General features: G+C 39.3%; 1 protein-coding gene across 2 annotated transcripts in view; it reads left to right on the top strand.

Moving 5' to 3' along the window:
• Positions 1-22121, top strand: part of LOC111567816 (chromatin remodeling regulator CECR2) — a 45172-nt gene that overhangs the window by 12492 nt on the left and 10559 nt on the right. The window contains exons 2-13 of one of the 2 annotated variants that reach the window (XM_023269145.3): positions 5948-6042; positions 8757-8940; positions 10143-10270; positions 10496-10579; positions 11998-12065; positions 12228-12388; positions 18524-18613; positions 18869-19019; positions 20588-20717; positions 20812-20849; positions 20942-21033; positions 21140-21266. In XM_023269145.3, the coding sequence (XP_023124913.2) occupies positions 5948-6042; positions 8757-8940; positions 10143-10270; positions 10496-10579; positions 11998-12065; positions 12228-12388; positions 18524-18613; positions 18869-19019; positions 20588-20717; positions 20812-20849; positions 20942-21033; positions 21140-21266 (1348 nt within the window). Of the gene's footprint in view, positions 1-5947; positions 6043-8756; positions 8941-10142; positions 10271-10495; positions 10580-11997; positions 12066-12224; positions 12389-18523; positions 18614-18868; positions 19020-20587; positions 20718-20811; positions 20850-20941; positions 21034-21139; positions 21267-22121 lie in introns of both variants that reach the window. The other variant, XM_023269144.3, reaches the window with a different exon arrangement.

The following is a 22121-nucleotide window of genomic DNA, read 5'->3' as shown; positions in this document are numbered from 1 at the left end:
TCCCCCTCCAGCGAGCCAGGCACTCGTCCTCCAACTGTTGGTGATACAGACCCCGGAGGAGCTGTTAACGGCAGTGGCATGGAAAGTGTCTGCTGTGAGGGTAGCCAGAGAGGCCGGCCCCCTGATACTACAGAATCTGAATCTGCTGCTGCACATCTTATCACAACCTCTCTCGGTCTTTCTCCCGCATCTTCTATTGGCCAGACCAACATTTTATCTCAGTTTTTCTCTCTCTGCAGATATGGTTTGGGACACACTATGAGCCCATTACTGTCCACTGAGAAAAGCACATTTCACGTTTATCTGGAAATGCACATGCTCTGCTCTGCACTGAAGGCTGTTAGCAGTTTTTTTTTTTAACTTCAGTTTAGCCTTGATGGTTCCTTTCTTTGTGTCCCGTAACATTTACCACCCTGAGTCTCATACATCACATTCAATCCAGGCCCGTCCTAGAGCAGAGTTGCCCAGAATGAAGGTTTATGTTTTTTAAGATGGTCGGCTGTGGCTGGTTAATCTCACACCTTTACCAAATGACTCCACTCTATCGTTACACATTTTATTGCTATACCACATAATCACAGAGTTACTAGGGATTGGTACTAATTAGAAATTAGGTTTTACTTTCAAGTCTTTTATTTCTTTCCATTGCTGTGCATGTTTTCACTTTATTTTTTCTCTGTCATTATCTTTTCTCTCTCTACGGGGAGCTGGTTAAGTGACATTTAAACATCAGCATCATTAAATTATTTCCAGCCCTATGACCTGCGTTTAACAAAGCCTTGGAGGAGAGTCAGAATTGAGGTTTGATTGGCACTTGTCGCTGTTTCCACTTCTTTAGTTGACTTTTTTCTTTTCATTTTTTGTGACTTTTTCAAAAGTTTACTTCAAAATCACCTGTTGTCACTACATTCGTTCCCTGATAAGCATTTTCCAAAAAGAAAACAAACTCATATTTCATTATAGACAACCAGTTAGGGTAAACTTGCAGCCAAAATTCTGCTTCATGTTTACATCGACGGCTGTAACGCCCTCTGCAAATGAATGATCATGTGATAGGCCTTTTTAGGTGTATTAGTATGCATGGAAATTAGATCTGAAACAGCTAAAATGCTTCTCTGGATGGCAATAGTTTCCCTTTTAAAACAGACATTCACTCCCATTTATATTCTGCCTCGCTTTAAGAAACCTGTAGTCCTCAGCTACAGTGACGCCAACAACTGGCTGGAGTGGAGGCAACGTGTGGAGGGAGAGCAGAGATAAGGAAGACGAAGAAAGGGAAAGAGTGGGGTGGAGAGTGGAGCAAGGGTGTTGTCAGGGGAATAATAGAATGCCTCAGAGGCCCTCACAGACACTGGGCAGCAGGGCAGGGGGAGGAAAATGGTGTGGAAGAGAGGAATAAGAGGTTAAGCCAGTGAGAGAAACAGCAGGGGAGTCTGGTGAGAGAAGTGGCGAATACCTTCAGGGTGAATTGCTGATTGCGAGCCGGGCCTACTGAGGGGCTGAAGTGATGACACACCTTTTGACTAAGCCTTGACTCACCCTCCAATCTTTGTCCCAGTGTGTGAAACGAATAGCCTGTTTTGTTCGCAGTGGTAGCTCAGTGATAAATCTGACATTTCAGCTGTGTGATTTACACTCTTTATAGCTTATCACTTATCCAGCTCTCTTATCGTTGAGTCTCATTGATCATTAATGTCAAGCAGCCGAAGTACTGCACCGTGTTTATTCTGCTCGATGTCGGTAAACGTGTGTGTTTTTGTCCGTTGTTGACAAAGGTTGTGAGCTGTGCCCACGTAGTTTTGCCACTGCTTTTTCCATGTGTGTTTTTATTGAGGGGAAAGGTTTCCACAGGACACTAGCAGCTGCAGCAGAGAGTCCCTCGCAGGCCTCCATCACGCTGAGTGTTTGTTAGCACCGGGTTACTGAGGGATGGCTGAAGAAAGGGCACGTACACCACATTAATTCCCTTTCCCTTTGCCATCTGAGATGCTGTGTGGTACTTCAAAGTTGGGGAAGGGTGGTGTTAATCCAGGGGCTGCAGAGAGCCATCCTCTCTGCTGCGCTGTACTCGACTGTTCACCCTTTCCCCAGCCGTGGCCCCAAGCTTTTTCTGAGTGTGATCAAAGTGCAGTTTGTCTCTGATGGATGGGCTCATTCTGGCCCACAGACGGCCTGACAGGGGACCTGGAAGTGGATGGGAACGTGACACAGGATCTCCAGCCTGCATCCTATGCACATGCACTCGTAGGCAGGGATCCATGCAGCGTTTTTCTATCCTTTTAATGTTCAGCGCTTACGTCTAGGCCAACTGGAGAACATACGTACATGGGATGAGACCGTGAGTCATGTGCTAGCTTGAGCAACATTTAAGCCTTTAGTCAGTCTCTTTGTTGTTAAAAGTCTGTGTCTCTTGTCTAGGCTTGATAATTTAGGCAGATATGTCCTGCAATTTTTCTTGATTTGAGAAAACGCTGCATAAAGCCAGTGTCCCTAAAAGCACTCCTGATAGCATTAGTTCAGGGGTGTCCAACATGCGGCCCGCGGGCCAAAAGCGGTCCTCCAGAGGGTCCAATCTGGCCCTCAAAATGTAGAAACTCCAGAGAAGACATTAACTGCAGATTTTAAATTAGTAAAACTATAAATTTAAAATCATTTCTAGACCATGACAAGTTGTTTTGATCATAAAGTAAAATACCAGATTGTTCATTGTTCTTTTGTCGTTTTGTGTCTTTTTTGTCGTTTTGTGTCTCATTTTTGTAAAATTTTGTCGTTTTTGTTGTTTTTTTGTCTTTTAGTGTCTGACTTTTATCGTTTGTCTCACGTTTTTGTCGTTTTGTGTCTCATTTCTGTAATATTTTGTCTTGTTTTTGGTGGTTTTTTTTTGTCTTTTTTCATCTGACTTGTCATTTTGATCATAAAGTAAAATCCTCTCTGGTTCAGTTCCAGATGACTAAATATTGTGTTCCTTTGTAGACACTCTGTGATCTGGAAGTTGTAATGTGGAAATGATAAACTGAGGCTGAATGTTGTTGAAATTTCATTTATTTTTCTTAAGAACTTGGAGGTTGTTAATAATGTTTTATAAAAAAGATAATTCCTTGAATGAGAACATTTTCAGAATGTACTTTTTTGCACTAAAACAAAGGAAAATTTTTTAGTTATTTATAGGTTATTACGTTGTCATTTTACTGGTCCAAACTGGGCTGAATGTGGCCCCTGAACTAAAATGAGTTTGACACTGCTTCATTAGTTTGTAAATTAACCTGTCTGTACTCTTTTCAGTTTGGGATGTCTGTTATGTTACCTGAAGGTCTCACCCTTTCAGCTGATACCTTGAGGTTGTGAAACAGTGGCGCAGGTCTTGACAAGAAATTGATCCTTCTTCCATTTTTTTGTGATGCAGGATGCCAGTGATGCATTCACCACCAACAAGGTTAAACTGTGTCTGTAATGTTGTTTAAGTTTCCTTTAGGTGTTTGCATCTTTACCTCAAGATTTAAAATATCTTTCGGTTTTCTCTTGGCACTCAGGCATACTTGCACAACACATTTCCTAACCTTAGGTCCTCTTGTTGTTCAATTTCTCTTGACATCCACAGTCTGTTATGTTTTGAGCGTGTTGATGTTTAGACTTTTAAATTGTCATTAGTGCGCTTTTAACGTTATAAATCATTTTTCTTTGGAGTCATGAGGCTTGAAGGATTTTTATCTGCTGTCATCAGACTCATTCTCCTGGTATGTGTCGATCGTAGCCTGAGGCCGAAGTTGTTTTTTGTTTGTCCTTCATGCTCTTTTCTTTTCTAACCTCAAGCAGAAACATTTATCTTATCCTGTTTTTCAACTTTTTCCCCAACCTCCTCTCTGGTCCTCCCCTCCTCCTCCTCTTCTGGTTCTCATCGTGCTGACTTGTCGGCTCCTGGCTTCCGTCACTCTCCGTGGCCGGGAGGTGTGTACGCTGACCTTTAGTGACCTCTGAGCTCGGCTAGGTTTCTCCAGAGAGAGGCAGAGTAAGAAGGAATGAGTGAGCGCAGAATTGTCGAACATGCCTCTGATTATTTCAGTTTTTTTTTTCTTGAAGTTGGGAGTAGAGAATACCAATGGGACTAGTGCAGTGGTACTTGTGAATGAGAGGCAGCGTGACACAGAGAAAAAGTCTGTTGTTAGAGAGCAGTCACCAGGAAGGCTGGGGAGTGATCAGCTGCAAACAGTCATGTTCTTTTTTCTGAGGAGTGACAGGTTGGGCTCCAGCCTAAAGCTGGGGTGTCAAACATGTGGCCCGCGGGCCAAACCGGCCCTCCAGAGGGTCCAATCCGGCCCTCAAAGTGTAAAAATTCCAGAGAAGACATTAACTGCAGATTATAAATTAGCAAAACTATAAATTTAAAATCATTTCTAGACCATGACAAGTTGTTTTGATCATAAAGTAAAATACTAGATTGTTCATTGTTCTTTTGTCATTTTGTGTCTCATTTTTGTAATATTTTGTCTTGTTTTTGTTGTTTTTGTTCTTTTTTTTGTCTGACTTTTGTCTCATGTTTTTGTCATTTTGTTTGTCATTTTGTGTTTCCTTTTTGTCTTGCTTGTGTTTTTGTCTTAGTTTTGTCGTCTTGTGTTTTTTTGTCTCGCTTGCGTCGTTTGTCCATTTTTTGTCGCTTTGTAATTTATTGTCTAATTTTTTTGTCTCTTGTTTTGTTTCGTGTCATTTCTCTAATTTTTTTATCGGTTTGTGTCTCATTTTTGTTATGGTTTGCCATGTTTTTGTTGTTATTTTGTCTTTTTTTGTCTTACTTTTGTTGTTGTCAATCATAAAGTGAAATACTATATGGTTCAGTTCCAGATAGCTGTGACTAAATGTTGTGTTCCTTTGTAGACACTCTGTGATCTGGAATTTGTAATGTGTAAATGATGAACTGAGGCTGAATGTCGTTGAAGTTGAACTTATTTTTCTTTAGAAATTTCAGGTTGTTCATGATGTTTTGTAAAAAGATAATTCCTTAAATGTGAACATTTTCAGAAAGTACTTTTTTGCACTAAAACAAAGGAAACATTTGGAGTTGTCGTTACTTACTGGTTATTATGGTCTGATTTTACTGGTCCGACCCACTTGAGATTAAATTGGGTGATGATGATTTCAACACCCCTGGCCTGAAGGGTTCGCTTTGCATCCTGCAAAAGGGACCTTTAATGGAAATGGACACTTGGCTGATGGGGCAAGTTGCATTTGCATTTCTGCCCCCTTCGCTTTGTCTTTCTCTATCCGTCTCTCCCATCCTGCTCGACTCCAGAGCCTTCGGGTGTCGTCGGAGAGAGCAGTGCTTGCTGGAAAGTCGTGTCTCGGTTGGCCAGCGGAGGAAAGGAGGGATCATGGTTGTGTCGCAGCTCTCGGCCCCTGCTGCCTGCCGTCCTTCCTTGGTTGCTTTCAGGTCTTTTAGAGTTTGCTTTGCCAGTTACTGCCGCTTCATAAAGCCTCAATGGCGGAAACACAATGCCAGGCAGGAGAGGGGTCATAGCTGAACTTGAACCTTAGCTATAGTCCAACAACCGCTGGCAAACCAAGAAGCCTTAATGAGATGAGTTGGAAATTCCAATCATCCCTCCTGCTGCCCACCTTTGCCAGCTTACCTTACACTGACACCAACACTTTCAGTCATGTATGCTGAGAACTCACTGATATATTGGAGTGTTTTTCTTCACTTGCAGCTGGAACATGTCATATAGTTGTTGTTCGTTGAAACTTACCTGGTTCCATCATTGTGCAGCTGATCTGTGACAACATTCAGTAACGTGTTTTCTTGTCTATTGGTACCTTCTGTGCTGCTATTCTGTCTCTTGTTTATTAGCCCTCGTGTCGTCCTGTGGGTCAAAATTGACCTGTTTTGAAGTTTGAAAATGTGGAGAAAAAAAAAATATTTTCACAGTGAGACTTCTGATGTCCACATTTTCGATAGGAGCTGGAGAAAGCCCTGTCAGAACAGGACTTGGACTTCCTGGGGGACCTCATTGCTTGCCTGTTGCAGGGATGTTACCAGCGCACTGACATCACGTAAGTATAAAATGGACAAAAAAATCTAACATAATGCCAAAAGTTACCAGGTCATGTCAGGTTTTGAGTCATGGTAGAAGAGGAAGCTTTACTAAAGTGGAAACACATTTACAAGTCATATAAAATATCACAACTCACTGGATTCCAGTCATTTAGAGACACACAAAGTTCAGAGTTTTGGGGTCAGGTTAAGTACAGTAAGCAGTTTTTCTTTGGCCAAAGGTTTCAGCACTAAATAGTGACTCGATCGTCATGTAATCCTAAAAGCTTATGGTCAGAAGGTTAGCTGAAAGAAGATAACTTGGGATGAGTTCATTGAACTCTTCTCACTTAAAGCTGCGAATCTTTTGATGTTTCAGTCATATGAAACCTTTTTTCCCTTTAAAACACCAGAAAGGGACTTTTACACTTCTTTTTCTCTGTAATATTGCTCTATTTAACTGTCAAAGTTAATATTTTTATCAAAGATATGCAGAATTATACCCAGCACTACTCTGTGGTACATCCAGTTAAAGAAGTGATAACAATAATATGGTAGATTTTAATATTTTGAGGTACAGTTCATCCTGAAAGACACTGAGCAAGGTAATATAGGCCATCTTATTCTTGCTTAATGTGGGAAAATTTGATTTTAGCAACCCTAAAACAACTGTAGGAGGCAATGGAAGCATCTCCTCCAGTTTTTAATCAAATATCTGAGGCACAGTGGAAGATAATCAATTAACATTTTAAAGTTAATTTTGTTCCTGTCAAGGCAAATGAAGTATTTCCATTTCCTTCAGATTAGTCATAGCGCCCAGGAGCCTTCCATGGAAGTGTGAGTCAGTGCTATGATAACTGACTGAGGAGTCAGAACTTACTCACCGTATGGTTGTGAAAGGTGCTGTGGTGAAATCGTGCTCGACTGCCACCGCAGCATATGAAAGCAGATTAGCCACTGAAACTTTTCTCTCCTCCACAATCAAATGATGGGAGAAAGTGAGTATATAGAAGAGGCTGCTATTCAAATCCACAAATGTAATCGATATGTTGTGGGGTTTCCCCCGCTGTGCACCTCCTACTGTAGCCCGTCATTAGAAAGTAGTATAGTGGTACAGTGCACTGGTAAGCTTAGAGGCAGGAGTGATCCAGTTTTCCAAGCAGGCAGCCAGTAGCAGCAGGACAGGCGGCTTTATTGGACTGGACAGGCGCTGGCATCCTGGGGGTGGCTGCTCAGCGCTGGCCTTTCACAGAGCTGCCCTTTTCATCCGCACGCGTTAAACGCTCTGCCGGAGCGGGGCAACGGAGGGAGGGAGGATGCTGGAGAAAACCAGGGGCAGAAAGGAGGAGAGGGACGGGGTAGTGAGGAGGGGGTAGCCTGCAGCTGTGTGAAAAGTGCACACTGCTCTTTCAAGATAAGCCATTTTTTCTGTCTTTCTTTCTCTGCGCTGTTGCATAGATGCTCACCCCTGCCCCTCGCCCTTGTTCTGTTCATCTGAGTTGGAACTGAAAGGTTCAGATTAATCAGCTAGACCTGAACCGGAACCAACATTTATTTACCGGCTCATAGCAGAGATACAACCCAACTCCCATTCAAAGAAGCTGCTTCTTTTTTTCCAGCCCCACCTCCGTGTTTCCAACCGCTGTGACAGTTTGAACCTCACTTGTTTCCTAAAATAAAATTATTCAGATTTACATTAAAACGTGTGTTATTGGCTTTAAATGTCACAAAGCATTTGCAGTTGAATATGTTGCTTTTATCCTCATTGGCATATCTCTGTGAAAAAAAGGAAGTAAAGAACAAAGCTTCATGAACAACCTGAAGTTTTTTAAGAAAAATAAATTCAATTTCAGCAATATTATGCCTCAGTTTATCATTTACACGTTACAGCTTACAGGACAGAGTGTCTACAAAAACACAAAACATTTAGTCATCTGGAACTGGACAACATAGTATTTTAGTTTATAATCAAAATGATAAAAGTCGGACAAAAAACAACAAAAATAAGACAAAATATTACAAAAATGAGACACAAAACGACAAAAAACAGAAACAAAATGACACGAAACCAAAAAAGAGACAAAAAATTAGACAAAAAGTTACAAAGAGACAAAAAAATGGACAAATGACAAAAATGAGACAAAAAACTGACAAAAGTGAGAAACAAAACAGCAAAAAAGTAGACAACACAAGCGAGACAAAAAAAACACAAAATGACAATGCACAAAACAATGAACAAAGCAAATGCAAACTGACAAAATGAGACAAAAAGGAAACACAAAACTATAAAACAACAAAAACATGAGACAAACAACAAAAGTCAGACAACAAACAACAAAAACACGACAAAATACTACAAAAATGAGACAAAACGACAAAAGAACGATGAGCAATCTAGTATTTTACTTTATGATCCAAACAACTTGTCATGGTCTAGAAATGATTTTAAATTTATAGTTTTACTAATTTACAATCTGCAGTTAATGTCTTCTCTGGAATTTTTATACTTTGAGGGCCAGATTGGCGCCTCTGGAGGACAGGATTGGACCCTCTGGAGGACCGCTTTTGGCCCGCGGGCCACATGTTGGACACCCCTGACATAACCCATTTAGTCTCTCTTAATATTTAAAGACATTATTAGGGGTGAATCAGTTGGTTATCTTGTGCCAGAATAGCTGATGATTTTATTGATAAAGACACAGACGGTGACGGTGTGATTGCTTTTCCTGTGAAGCCCCCAGGCGTTCAGCAGTTACCTAGACGACATCATCAGCTACCGGTGGGAGCTAGAAGAAGGGAAGCCCAACCCACTTCGAGAGGGGCCCTTTGAGAATCTCCCACCTCGCACTCAGGTGGAGCTGCTGCACAGACTTTGTGACTACCGTCTGGATGCTGCCGACGTCTTTGACCTGCTTAAGGTACAACACTTACGGAAATCAGCAGTTAAAGTTTTTAAGCATTTTGCTCAGTGTCAACTTTTGTTTTTTTGTGGCTTGAAATCGAAACCAGGCAGTTGTGGGTAACGGTTCAGGGTTTCCACTGAAACTGCTGAAGCTCCGTTAGTCAGTGTTACCACGCTGTGTGCACGTGTGCTGTCATCAGGATGTGTTTGAATTCAAACCGTGATGGTTCTTTCTAGATCAAAGCGACTGAGGTCACCTAAAACTGGTTGTTGCCTTTTAACCCTCGTGTCGGCCTGTGGGTCAAATTGACTCGTTTTAAAGTTGGAAAATGTGGGAAAAAATATATATATTTTCACAGTGAAACTTCTGATGTCCACATTTTCAACATTTTTGGGAAATCTTTGAACATTTTTTTGGGGAATAATAGAAATGCTAAAAATGTTTCTTAAGAACATTCACAAAAAAAATCAACCAAAATCCAGTGAATTTCAATGGATTTTGGTTGATTTTTTTGGTGAATGTTCTTAAGAAAATATGTATATATATATATATATATATATATATATATATATATATATATATATATATATATATATATATATATATATATATATATATATATAATATATATGGAATCACTCTCTTTTAGGATTTTTTGGACGATTATTACTCATTTTTTGAAAATATTTGAAAGAATTTTCTTGCCAAATTTTTTTTTTTTTTTTTTTTTTTTAAATAAAACTTTTAAGGGAAACTTTTAAGGAATTATTGGAATTTTCCTCCTGAAGGTTTTGCAAATTTTCAGAATTTTGGGGAATTTTTTTACTGAATTTTTGGATTTTTTTTCAGACAAGGAAACTGTATTTTTTGGTGCCCGTAAATGAGGACAACAGGAGGGTTAAAGCATGATCAAAATTATGTTTTTTTTTTTAAATTGTAGCTTAGAAAATAGCGGTAAATACATGTGCTGCTGTAAACTAAAGTGCAATTAGTGTTAACCTCCATGCAACTTTTACATAAGATAACATTCTTCTAAATAATTTATTTGCTTGAACTCATGCATGCATTCAGTAAGAAACCATAAGTGCTTCATGTCTGTGTTTTATTCACAGCTGTGGAAACTCAAAATGACTTCATGCACTAATGACTGATGATTTTAGAAACACGGTACCATGTATGATTGAAGAATGTTATGTCCCTGCCCCCACCTCTTTCAGGGCTTGGATGCAGATAGCCTGAGGGTGGAACCCCTGGGGCAAGATGGAAATGGGGCCCTCTACTGGTACTTCTACGGCACTCGTATGTACAAAGAGGAGCCGGTCAAGAGGAAAGCAGAGAAGCTCAGGTAAACACCACTGGCTGATGTGCATCTACACCAAGAATGAATGTCGTGATGTTTTCTGCAGTTAACTCATGCATGCGGTGAGGCTGTAATTGCAGTAGGAGCTCAGCTCATGTTTACAGGCCTGTTAAGGGTTCATTATAGAGCTTAATTATACAGATCTTCTACTGCTAATTACTTGTGTTAAAAGGCTATATTTTTTAAAAGCTGTTTTATTCTGTTCAACAGTGAAACAACTGAACTAACATTACCGGAGAAAAAGAAGAGGGGGAGACCACCAAAGAAGAGAAAGTTAGAGGACCCTCAGCTAAGGTGAAAAAAGCTGTTTGTTGTCGGTGCCAACGGGGTAATGTAGTGAAATACTGATGCACAGCCATGCATGTGTTGCGCAGATGTACGGGATGTGTCAAAAGAAAGCATGCGTTTAACTGCCATGTGGTCTTTGGCTGCGTGGATGTTAGTTAACGTTTGTATATTTATATACTGAAACAAAAAAAAGTTATAAAAGCTGCAACATTCTAGAAAATAATACAGAATCAGGATTTGAAGATACGTGTTATTTGTTCTTTGCTGAGTTGCTTGTAGCCCACAACTGAATCCGAAATGTAGTGACTGTTTGAAATATTTCTTGGGCACATATTCTGATGCCATGTGTGTGTGGGATTTATAATTAATTCCAAAAAGCAGTTATGGAAGCATCATGTAAATTCATTCATAAAGTACAGGACAGTTGCTCTTATATTTAAAATGTCCTGTCTGAGATCAGCAGCATGATTGAGCACAAGGTCCGACACTCACTACCTCAGTCCCCTACAGCAGTTCAGTGTTCACAGCATAATAACCTATAAATAACCACAACTCCAAATTTTCCCTTTGTTTTAGTGCAAAAAAAATATTTCTGAAAACATTCACATTTAAGGAATTATCTTTTGACAAAACATCATGATCATTCTGAAATTTCCGAAGAAAAATAAATTCAATTTCAGCAGTATTATGCCTCAGTTTATCATTTACATGTTACAACTTCCAGATCACAGAGGATCTATAAACGCAGAAAACATTTAGCCACAGCTATCTGGAACTGAATGATATAGTATTTGAATTTATGATCAAAATGACAAAATTCAGACAAAAAAAGACAAAAAACAACAAAACCAAGACAAAATATTACAAAAATGAGACGTAAAACAACAAAAAAATGAGACAAACGACACAAAAGAAGACAAAAGAGAGACCAAAAAATCAGACAAAAAGTTACAAAGCGACAAAAAATGGACAAACAACAAAAATGAGACAAAAAAATTGTACAGATGACAAAAGCGAAACACGAAATGACAACACAAGCGAGACAAACCATGGGACAAACGACAAAAGTCACACAAAAATCAACAAAAACAAGACTAAATATTACATAAATGAGACACAAAATGACAAATGAACAATCTAGTATTCATTTATAAAATGCAGGACAGTTGCTCTTATATTTAAAACAGTTCTGGTCATGATATAATTCTACAACTTCATTTGACATACTCTTTTATCCAAAGTGACGTAGATCTGAGAGTGGATCCAATACCAGCAAGGATCTAGTGAGGAGAAAACAACCTGGATAAGAGCCATAAAACAAGTGTGATAATAGGACTGTGGTGTCTACAGGCATTGAAGATGTAATAGGATTTTTGTTTTGTAGGAAAAATTTGGATTTATTTGTAGTTTTATTTTCCTTTCAGTGAGGTGGAAAATGAAGTGTCAGAAGTGCTGACAGAAAATGGCCTGGAGGACCTTCCCCCGATCACAGGTGAGAGGACTGCATGAATATGAGCGTTGTCATCTTCACGCTGACTTCGTATTCGTCCCTTACTTAAGTTATGACCACCATTTCTTTTACTCTCACTTAATTGTGTCGACAAATTTGCCCCAGAGTCAGTGATCCAGTGTGTCTCCTCTGTGCTTCTAGCAGGCCGTAAGCGAGGCGCTTGGTCCCTGGTGTGTGACACAGAAGAACAGTGGGTCAGTCTGGCAGAAAGCATCAAGGACAAAACCTCTCCACAGGACCGCCACCTCTACCGAGTCATCAGCCAGAACTTCCTGCCTGAGATCAGCAGCATGATTGAGCACAAGGTTAGACACTCACCACCTCAGTCCCCTACAGCAGTTCACAATGTCTACTGCACTGGAAAAAAATGCTCATCTCAAAACAAGAAAAAAAAACTTACTGCAAGGAACTTTTGCCTTGAAATAAGTGAAAAAATCTGCCAATAGAACAAGTGAACAATGGCTTGGTCAAATTTCTTGAAATAAGATATGATATTTAGAATCTTGAGATCTCAAAATTAGCTGGGAAAACTTATTTTAAGCTCTATTTTACCAGGATTGTCAAGCTTAGGTGTCTTAAAATAAGCCAGATATGCTAAAAAAAAAAAAAAAAAAAGCAGTTTTTCACTCAAAAGTAGATTTTTGCTTTCATGTAACCTCCTAATCTGAGTTGTGTTAACCCTCCTGTTGTCTACATTTACAGCACCAAAAAATATAGTTTCCTTGTCTGAAAAAAATCCAACAAATCAGCAAAAAAATTCCCCAAATTTCTGAAAATTTGCAAAACCTTCAGGAAGAAAATTCCAATAATTCCTTAAAAGTTTTATTTAAAAAAAAAAAAAAAAAAAATCCCCCAACTTTGGCAAGAAAATTCTTGTAAATATTTTCAAAAAATGAGTGAAAATCTTCCAAAAAAAATCCTAAAAATATCTAAAGTGATTCCATATATATCAGTAAAACTTCCAACATTTTTAACATTTCTTTTTTTTTCCACCAAAAAATATTCAAAGATTTCCCAAAAATGTTGAAAATGTGGACATCAGAAATTTCACTGTGAAAATATTTATATTTTTCCACATTTTCAAACTCTAAAACGGGTCAATTTGACCCGCAGGACGACACGAGGGCTAAACTTATTTTGAGTTTTCTTGTAAAATTCAACTCAAAACAAGATAATTTCAAGATTGTTTGACTTAACAAGATATTTAAGATGCATTGTCTTAAAACAAGTCCCTCCATCTGCTGAAATGTCTCTTGTTAAGTGAATTTATCTTAAATCATGTGGGACGAGACATTTTGACTAAAAATAAGACAAATAGACTTGGTAAGATTTAGAGTTGTTGCAGTGTGGGTCTCTTCTATCTGTTGACACGATGCAGACTCTATAATATCAAGGCATTTATACACTGCCTGACATTGATTGACGCCGCTTTGTGTGAGACGGTTTCAACAAAATGTGTCACATGTAAAAGCGTAAGATCAAAAACAGAAAGTCCAACCAACAGCTAAAGATACAAATTCATGTAAATCTGATTGCTGACTAATGTTTTTGTTTTTTTATTTGCCAATAAATGGCCAAGAAGTGCTTTCTTTATAATTTTAACCTCACCTTAAGCTAAAATCTGTCCTGTAAATCACCCAGTGGTCCTCTCTGCTGTCTGTTCAGCTACTTCTATGTTCCGGCACAGGTCACTGTCCTCCTACGGTGGTTGTTTTTAGGATGGTGGAGTCTTAACTGTGCCAGCTACAGGACAGGTGGAGAGAAGGAAAGCTGTTCTCTGCCTGCCCTTAATTCTGTGCACCGGCTTGGCACAGAAGCTGGCATCAGTCCTTTAACCCTCTGCACCCCAAATAGTTTCTGGGCATTTTTTTATAAGAATCAGATTTTTATTCACCATTGGCTTATTTTTCACTGAAATATAGTGTTATGAAACCACACAACAATGACCAGAAATATAGAGAACTAGAAATGTCTTTAAAGTCGAATTTCTTTGATTGTTTATCTTACAAAAATGGAGGAAAAATTTGAATCAGCAAGTGCCTACAAGTGTCATCAGTGATGGGGAATAAAAGGTGAGTCACTAATGGCATCGTGGTTGTGCAGAGGAGCACAGAATTTCCTGTTTTGTTTTGTTTTTTTTACAGAATCTGGTTTGGGCAAATGGTTTATGATTTTTTTTTTGTTTTGTTTTAAATGAGACAGACATGTAGAATAAAGAAATTTTGATTAAAAAATCAAAATTTAAGCTTAGATTTGGTTAAGCTTTCCAATGGAACAGATGAGTACCTTAATCACTGCTGCGAGGATGAAAATAAAGTTAATTTTTCTGTTTTTACAGTTTCTACCTCAGATAAATGGTGTTTTTGTGTTTAAAGATAGTATGCCTGTCAAACCTGTCGTCAGACTTTTGAAGGGTTAACTTCAGGAAGATTGTAGACCAGGAGTGTCAAAGTCATCCCAGTTTAGGTTCCACATTCAGGCCAATCTGATCTCCAGTGGACAGGACCAGTAAAATCACAGCATAATAACCTAGAAATAACCACAGCTCCTCTTGCTTCCTTTTTGTTTAGTGCAAAAATGTTCACATTTAAGGAATTATCTTTTTGCAAAAGATCTTGAACAACCTGAAATTTCTGAAGAAAAATAAATTCAATTTCAACAACATTCAGCCTCAGTTTATCATTTCCACATTAAAACTTCCCGATCACAGAGTGTCTAAAAAGGAACACAACATTTAGTCATCTGGAACTGAATGATATAATATTTTACTTTATGATCAAAACGACAAAAAAAAGACAAAAACAAGACAAAATATTACAAAAGCGAGACACAAAATGACAAAAAAATGCACGTGGCTCGTTTCTGTAACATTTTGTCCTGTTTTTGTTGTTTTTTTGTCTTTTTTTGTCTGACTTCTGTCATTTTGTCATGTTTTTGTTGTTTTGCTTTTCATTTTTGTCATTTTGTGTTTTCTTTTTCTCTCGCTTGTGTTTTTTTATCTTTTGTCATTTCTTGTTTTGTTTTTGTGTTGTTTGTCCGTTTTTCTGGTGGCTTTATAAGTTTTTTGTCTAATTTTTTGTCTCTTTTTTGATGTCAGGTTCATAATATTTTGTAGAAAGATAATTCCTTAAATGTGAACATTTTTAGAATGTGCTTTTTTGCACTAAAACAAATGAAAAATTTGGAATTGTAATTATTTATAGGTCATTATGCTGTGATTTTACTGGTCCGACCCACTGGAGATCAAACTGGGCTGAATGTGGAACCTGAACTAGGATGAGTTTGACTGCCCTGGTATAACGTCTCTCTTTACATAATAGTAGAGCAGTCTGGTGGTTAGTCATAGTGAAAGCTCCCGTACAGATGGTAGATGATCTGGTTGATCAGTACAGGAGTATTATAGAGACGTTTGCGAAAGCTTGATATTCCACTATAGTGCTGTAACTTTAAGAGACAAATCTATGTAACGACAGCTCTCTTGATCTCTTATGATCTCTATCAAACATGATTACAGTGTGGGAAAAGCTCTGATTAATTAGAATCAGCTCAGAGAACAGGCTCGGTTAAAGGGAAACACATTCCACTAATGTTCTCCTTGTATGCCAATACGTTTAACTGATGTCACACAGCAGGAGATTGCATTAGAACACCCCACTTATTAATCATATTCTTTAGATCACCACCGTCGCACACTTTAGATGCTGTCCTTCATTTGCTGTAGAAGATCAGCCTGAACTAGACATTTTTTTTCCAGTTTGCTGTTTGTTGTCAGTCGTTGGGCAAAGTTGAAATATTTTAAACCAATCATAGTCCTTTAGTTTACATCAGGAGGTCAAACTCATCTTAGTTCAGGTTCCACATTCAGCCCAATTTCATCTCCAGTGGACCGGACCAGTAAAATCACAGCATAATAACCTAGAAATAACCACAACTCAAATTTTTCCTTTGTTTAGTGCAAAAATTCATTCGAAAAATGTTCACATTTAAGGAATTATCTTTTTGCAAAACATCATGAACATCCTGAAATTTCTGAAGAAAAATAAGTTCAATTGCAGCAACATTCAGCCTCAGTTTATCATTTCCGCATTACGACTTCCAGATCACACAGTGTCAACAAAGGAACACAACATTTAGTCACAGCTATCTGGAACTGATGATGTAGGATTTGACTTTATGATCAAAACGACAAGCCAGACAAAAAACAACAAAAACAAGACAAAATATCACAAAAATGAGATGCAAAATGACAACAAAATGAGACAAACGACACGAAACAAGGCAAGAGAGACAAAAAAGTCAGACAAAAATGTTACAAAGCGACAAAAAAATGGACAAACAACAAAAACGAGACAAAAGAATTACACAAATGACACAACCGAGACCGAAAATGACAAAAGCAAACACAAAATGACAAAAAACACAAGCGACACAAAAAGGAAACACAAAACGCCGAAAACGAGACAAAGTATTCCATAAATGAGACACAAAATGGCAAAAGAACAATCTAGTATTTTACTTTATGTTCCAAACAACTTGTCATGGTCTAGAAATGATTTTAAATTTATAGTTTTACTAGTTTACAATCTGCTGTTAATGTCTTCTTTGGAATTTTTCCACTTTGAGAGCCGGATTGGACCCTCTGGAGGGCCGCTTTTGGCCCGCGGGTCGCATGTTGGACACTCCTGGTTTACATCAACTACATTTATGAAGTAAAAGACAAAGCAAATACTATCAGTCATCCAAATCTCAAAGATCAATTCAATTTGCAGTAATGCAGAAAACTAGCAAATGTTAAACCATTTTCCTGATGAATTACTTTGATCAAAATTGTTATTAATATTCTGTCAATTGGTTCATTAGTTAATGGGTAAATTATTTGAGCACTAATTTAGTTTATTCACAGCCTGAGCAGTGGACCATTTGATCGTATGAGACAAGTGTCTGAAACTGTTGTCGTGTTTTGCTCAGTCTATTTTGTCGCCGTCTCCCTTTTAGAGTCGCATATGTGTGGACATAAATTCCAGTCTTTACATTGGTGTTCTCATACAAGCATGCCAAATACAGTGTGTACATTTTCTCCAATCTTTTTTCCACGTGTCTCGAGCTGCTGTCACCAACCATTTCACGGGGCGCTGACAGCTGGCAGGAGCTCACCTTGAGGCAGGATGGAGCCTGTTGACTGACAGCTCTGCTGCGCTGCAGGATTCTGTCAGCCTCTCTGAGCAGCAACACCGGCGGCACTTTATCTTGTGTGTAGTGGATGGTGGTGGGAATTTAGTGCTGGTCGTAACGTAGGGAGGACTGAGCCTGGGGATACGTCAGTGTTTCCCACTAAGGCAGAGATGGAGTTGTGGAGGGCTTTATACCATAGATCAGATCTTGAACATCTGTCTTTCCTTTGTCTTTTATCTCCTCTGAGTCCTTCTCTTTCCTTTCATTGCCTCTCAATCCCCACATCTTCCCTCTTCTTATGCTGCCTCACCTGCACACACACACACACACACACACACACACACACACACACACACACACACACACACACACACACACACACACACACACACACACACACACACACACACACAGAGGCTTCTCATAGTAGATGGTTTCAGGTCTCTCTAGTTGTTTTATTGATGTCCAGAAGCATGACTGTGACACTCCTCAGTGCTGTTAGCTTTGCCAGGCTGGCAGGTCTTCACAGTCCTGCTTCCCAGATAAACTCTGACATGAGCTGCAGAGGCCAGTCCCTGATTTAGACAGGCTTTCAAAGGACCTGCTCGAAGCTCTCTGATGGCTGGTGTTTCCTCCCTTACTGGCTGCTTTACCTGCTGGTAGATCATTGAGGTGTATTTACATGCATATGTTTGACTATTTTCAGGATTGAAAGCTCCATGTTTAAAAGTTGAAGGAAGTTCTATTGTCAAACTCGCACAACATGCCTTCACACCAACACAAGATAATTATTACACATATTTAATTGGATCATACAGGACGCTCAGTGTGATTTTCTGTTGATGATTTATTTCCTTGGCCAAGCTTGGCTGTCACCCTGAGGCAGAGGTAGGAGAGATATCGGTTTGGGGGAGGGGAGAGCAGAACCAGTGACCTCTCAGTGCTCACTGCTCCTCCACAACACCCAGGGGCCTTTCAGTGTTCTTACCTGATGTGTGGTGGTCGTCTATCTGCCTTGAAGTTTCACAGAAATGCTTGACGATATAAACTAGAGGCATATGTTCATACAGATGTCATTATGAAATAATAAGGAGTAGAAGTTGTGATTGAAGGTGACAGAAATGAAAAAACAAGGACTAATTCAATCAGGTGTTTCCAAATATTACACAATTTCCTTTTTTGCTTACGTCTCGATTACAGAATAACATAGAACAGGCTGAAGAATCACTGACAAACTTAACTTCTCTCTCCTTTTTTTCTCTGTTTAGGAACGGGAGCAGAAACAGAAGTTGCTTGACCCAACCCCAGTTCGCACATCTCAACGGTTCTCTGAAAATCACATCAAACCTGAGGAAGAGGTGTGTGTGTCTGCATTCATGCTTTTTGAAACAAGACAGACACAATCTCCACTGACTGACTGAACAATACTTAAAGCTTAAACAGTTTCCTGTTTTTAGTTGGTTATTTTTCACCCAGAGGAGTGATTTTTGATTTAAAATATCTCTTCTCTGTGTTGCTTCTCTACATTATTCCTTGTGTTGTCTGTGGAAGATCTCATGAGATACCTAAAATGAGACCAGGACAGATTAATAGACTTGTGTATTTGCTTCCAGGACAATGTCAAGTCTGTAACAGATGAGGACAAGAGGAAGGACGAAGAGCTGGACAGACAGGTCCTGCTGGCCGAGCAGCGGCGAGAGGAGGAACGGCTTCTGCAGGAGGAACGACAGCGAGAGAAGATGGAGAAGATCAAAGCTGTGGAGGGTAACATGGATGAATACTCGAACGGAGAAGCAAATGGGATGCTGTTCAACTTATTTTCAAATCTAAATAATAACCCAGAGGGTGGCCCTAGAGCAGGCTTGGTGGTACTTTATGCAGAAAGGTTACAAAATATAAATGAAGCCAAATATCGAGAAGCAGCAATAATTTCACGTTCTGTCATCAGCGATCTGTCAGCAGCAGGTAGGAGGTTTTATCAGAAAGGATTGTCAAGGGCACCCCACACACAGTCTTTCACATCTTCATTGGTGTAGTTTGGCTCTTGACGGCTGAGAAATCTGCAGTAGCATAGCTGCACTCAAAGCCTTGTGATTTATGTATCGTACACAGAGACTGTGAGAGGGAATGTTCAGGGCCTTTAATCACAGGATCACTTCTCTTCTTCTCCCTCCCTCTGATGTCATCTGTCAAGGGTTAATGAACTGCTGATTGTGCTTCAGTGGAGGAGCCTCATTAATGTATTATAGATGAACAGCAGGACCTGGCCTACTCTCTGTGTGGATTGCATATGTGGAATCCTCCCTCAAACATCTTTAATCCACACGGCAGGGGGGCTGGCAGGCCTCTCTGCCTTTCATGTTGAAAGATAAAGCAGTGATACATATGCACTCTCTGTACTCGGTTCTGCTCTTTTGATCAACTGGGCCTAAGAAACGACGGCCAATGAATCGCTCTCCTTCTGCTTATCTGAGCTGCTGCCGTCTCCGATGGCCAACGCCTGGTTTCCATTGACTCCCTGACAGCCTCAATAGGCAGCAAGTTCAGTTTAAACTGTAGCTTCAAAGCTTTAAAAGGCAATCAAAGCATTGTTTTAATCCTCCTGTTGTCCTCATTTATGGGCACCAAAAAATATAGTTTCCTTGTCTGAAAAAAATCAAAAATTCAGTTAAAAAAAATTCCCCAAATTTCTGAAAATTTGCAAAACCTTTAGGAAGAAAATTCCAATAATTCCTTAAAAGTTTCCCTTAAAAGTTTTATTTAAAAAAAAAACAACCCAAATTTGGCAAGAAAATTCTTGTAAATATTTTCAAAAAATGAGTAAAAACCTTCCAAAAAATCCTAAAAATATCTAAAGTGATTCCATATATATCAGTAAAACTTCTAATATTTTCTTTAAGAACATTCACATAAAAATCAACCAAAATCCAGTGAAATTTGCTGGATTTTGGTTGATTTTTTTATGTGAATGTTCTTAAGAAACATTTTTAACATTTCTTTTTTTTCCACCAAAAATGTTCAAAGATTTCCCAAAAATGATGAAAATTCAATTCAATTCAATTTTATTTATATAGCGCCAATTACAGTCAAATTGTCTCAAGATGCTTTACAGAACCTATACGCCTGACCCCCAGAGTGGACATCAGAAGTTTCACTGTGAAAATATGGCATATATGGCAAATATTTTATTTTTTTCCCCGATTTTCAAACTTTAAAATGGGTCAATTTTGACCCAAAGAACGACACAAAAGTTAATGCAGATTCCAAATTCTGGTGTTTTTTTAAATTGTTTGTGTTTCTAATTGTTCCTTGTGTTCATCCTTTTCTCCCAGAGCGAGCAAAGAGGCGAAAGATGCGAGAGGAAAAGGCCTGGTTGTTGTCTCAAGGAAAAGACCTGCCGCCTGAACTCCTCAATCTAGAGCCGTCTTCTCCTGTCCACAGAACACGCAAGAATAAAGAATTGTAGGATTCTGTTTACAGTTAACTCTAGAGCAGCTTTCTACTTGAATCACTGTAGGTTGCTTTATTGTAACACGTCCTGTGTTTGACATTTCAGCTATGAAATTGATGACGACTACACTGCTCTGTATAAAGGTACGCTCACAGTACGGTTACTGAAACCTGTTGCTTTGTGTCAGTCTGCATTCGTGTCTGTTCTGATGTCTGATCTGATCGCCATTCTTCAGTGCTGGAAGCCTTGAAAGCCCATAAAGATGCTTGGCCTTTCTTAGAGCCAGTTGATGAGTCCTACGCCCCCAATTACCACGAGATCATCCAGGTACAAAATTCTGTCATTGTTCTCACTGATAATGTGACGCTGGATTTATTTTATGTGTGTTTTGTGTGTATTGTTTTACTTTTCCTGTTCTTCCAATCCCCCTCAGACTCCAATGGACCTGTCCACTATTGAGAAGAAGCTCAATGACGGCGAGTACGTTGCAAAGGAAGAGTTTTGTTCCGACGTGAAGCTCATGTTTAAAAATTGCATGGAATACAACGGAGAAGACAGCGGTGAGCAAAACAGTTTCACAAACACCCCACAATTCCCCCGTTACCAGCTTGGTCTCTGTACAAGACGAATGCATCCGAATTCATTTCGGTACATGTGTGTTGTGAGAAAGAAGTGCATATATGCATCTCTGGGGTGAGAGGCAGGGGGTGACAGTGGGAGAGACCGCTAAAGAAAGGGGGCCGGACTCGGTGCAGTGTTGGGGCCGGGGCCAGGGCAGCCTTGACAGTGATTAATGGGGAGTGATTGAGTTGTGCTCCAGTGCTCAGGGGGCTCCGAGCCCTGCAGTGCCAGAGAAACATTCCAGCCCCTAAGCCCCCTGTCTGGAGCCATCCATCCAACTGAATACTCTCCCCAGGGACAAGGGGGAGGAGAGTGGTGAGGAGGCCCAGGGTGGAGCAGGAGGAGGAGAAGGAAGGGGTTGGAGGAGCAGGGGTCAACCGACGCCCTCTGACCTGGTCATTTGCACTGGAAAAAATGCTCCTCTCAAAACAAGAAAACAAACTTATTTCAAGGAACTTTTACCTTGAAATAAGTGAAAAAATCTGACGATAGAACAAGTGAAAAATGGCTTGGTAAGATTTCTTGAAATAAGATATGATATTTAGAATACTGAGATCTTAAAATTAGCTGGAGAACTTATTTTAATCTATATTTTACCAGGATTGTCAAGCTTAGGTGTCTTAAAATAAGCCAGACATGCTAAAAAAAATAGCAGTTTTTCACTCAAAAATAGATTTTTGCTTTCATGTAACCTCCTAATTTGAGATGTATTAACCCTCCTGTTGTCCTCATTTACGGGCACCAAAAAATATAGTTTTCTTGTCAGAAAAAAATCCCAAAAATTCAGCAAAAAA

The sequence above is a fragment of the Amphiprion ocellaris genome, chromosome 3, assembly GCF_022539595.1.
Source record: "Amphiprion ocellaris isolate individual 3 ecotype Okinawa chromosome 3, ASM2253959v1, whole genome shotgun sequence".
Classification (NCBI taxonomy): domain Eukaryota; kingdom Metazoa; phylum Chordata; class Actinopteri; family Pomacentridae; genus Amphiprion; species Amphiprion ocellaris.
The sequence above is the reverse complement of the archived record's forward strand: the minus strand, read 5'-3'. Positions and strand labels throughout refer to the sequence as shown.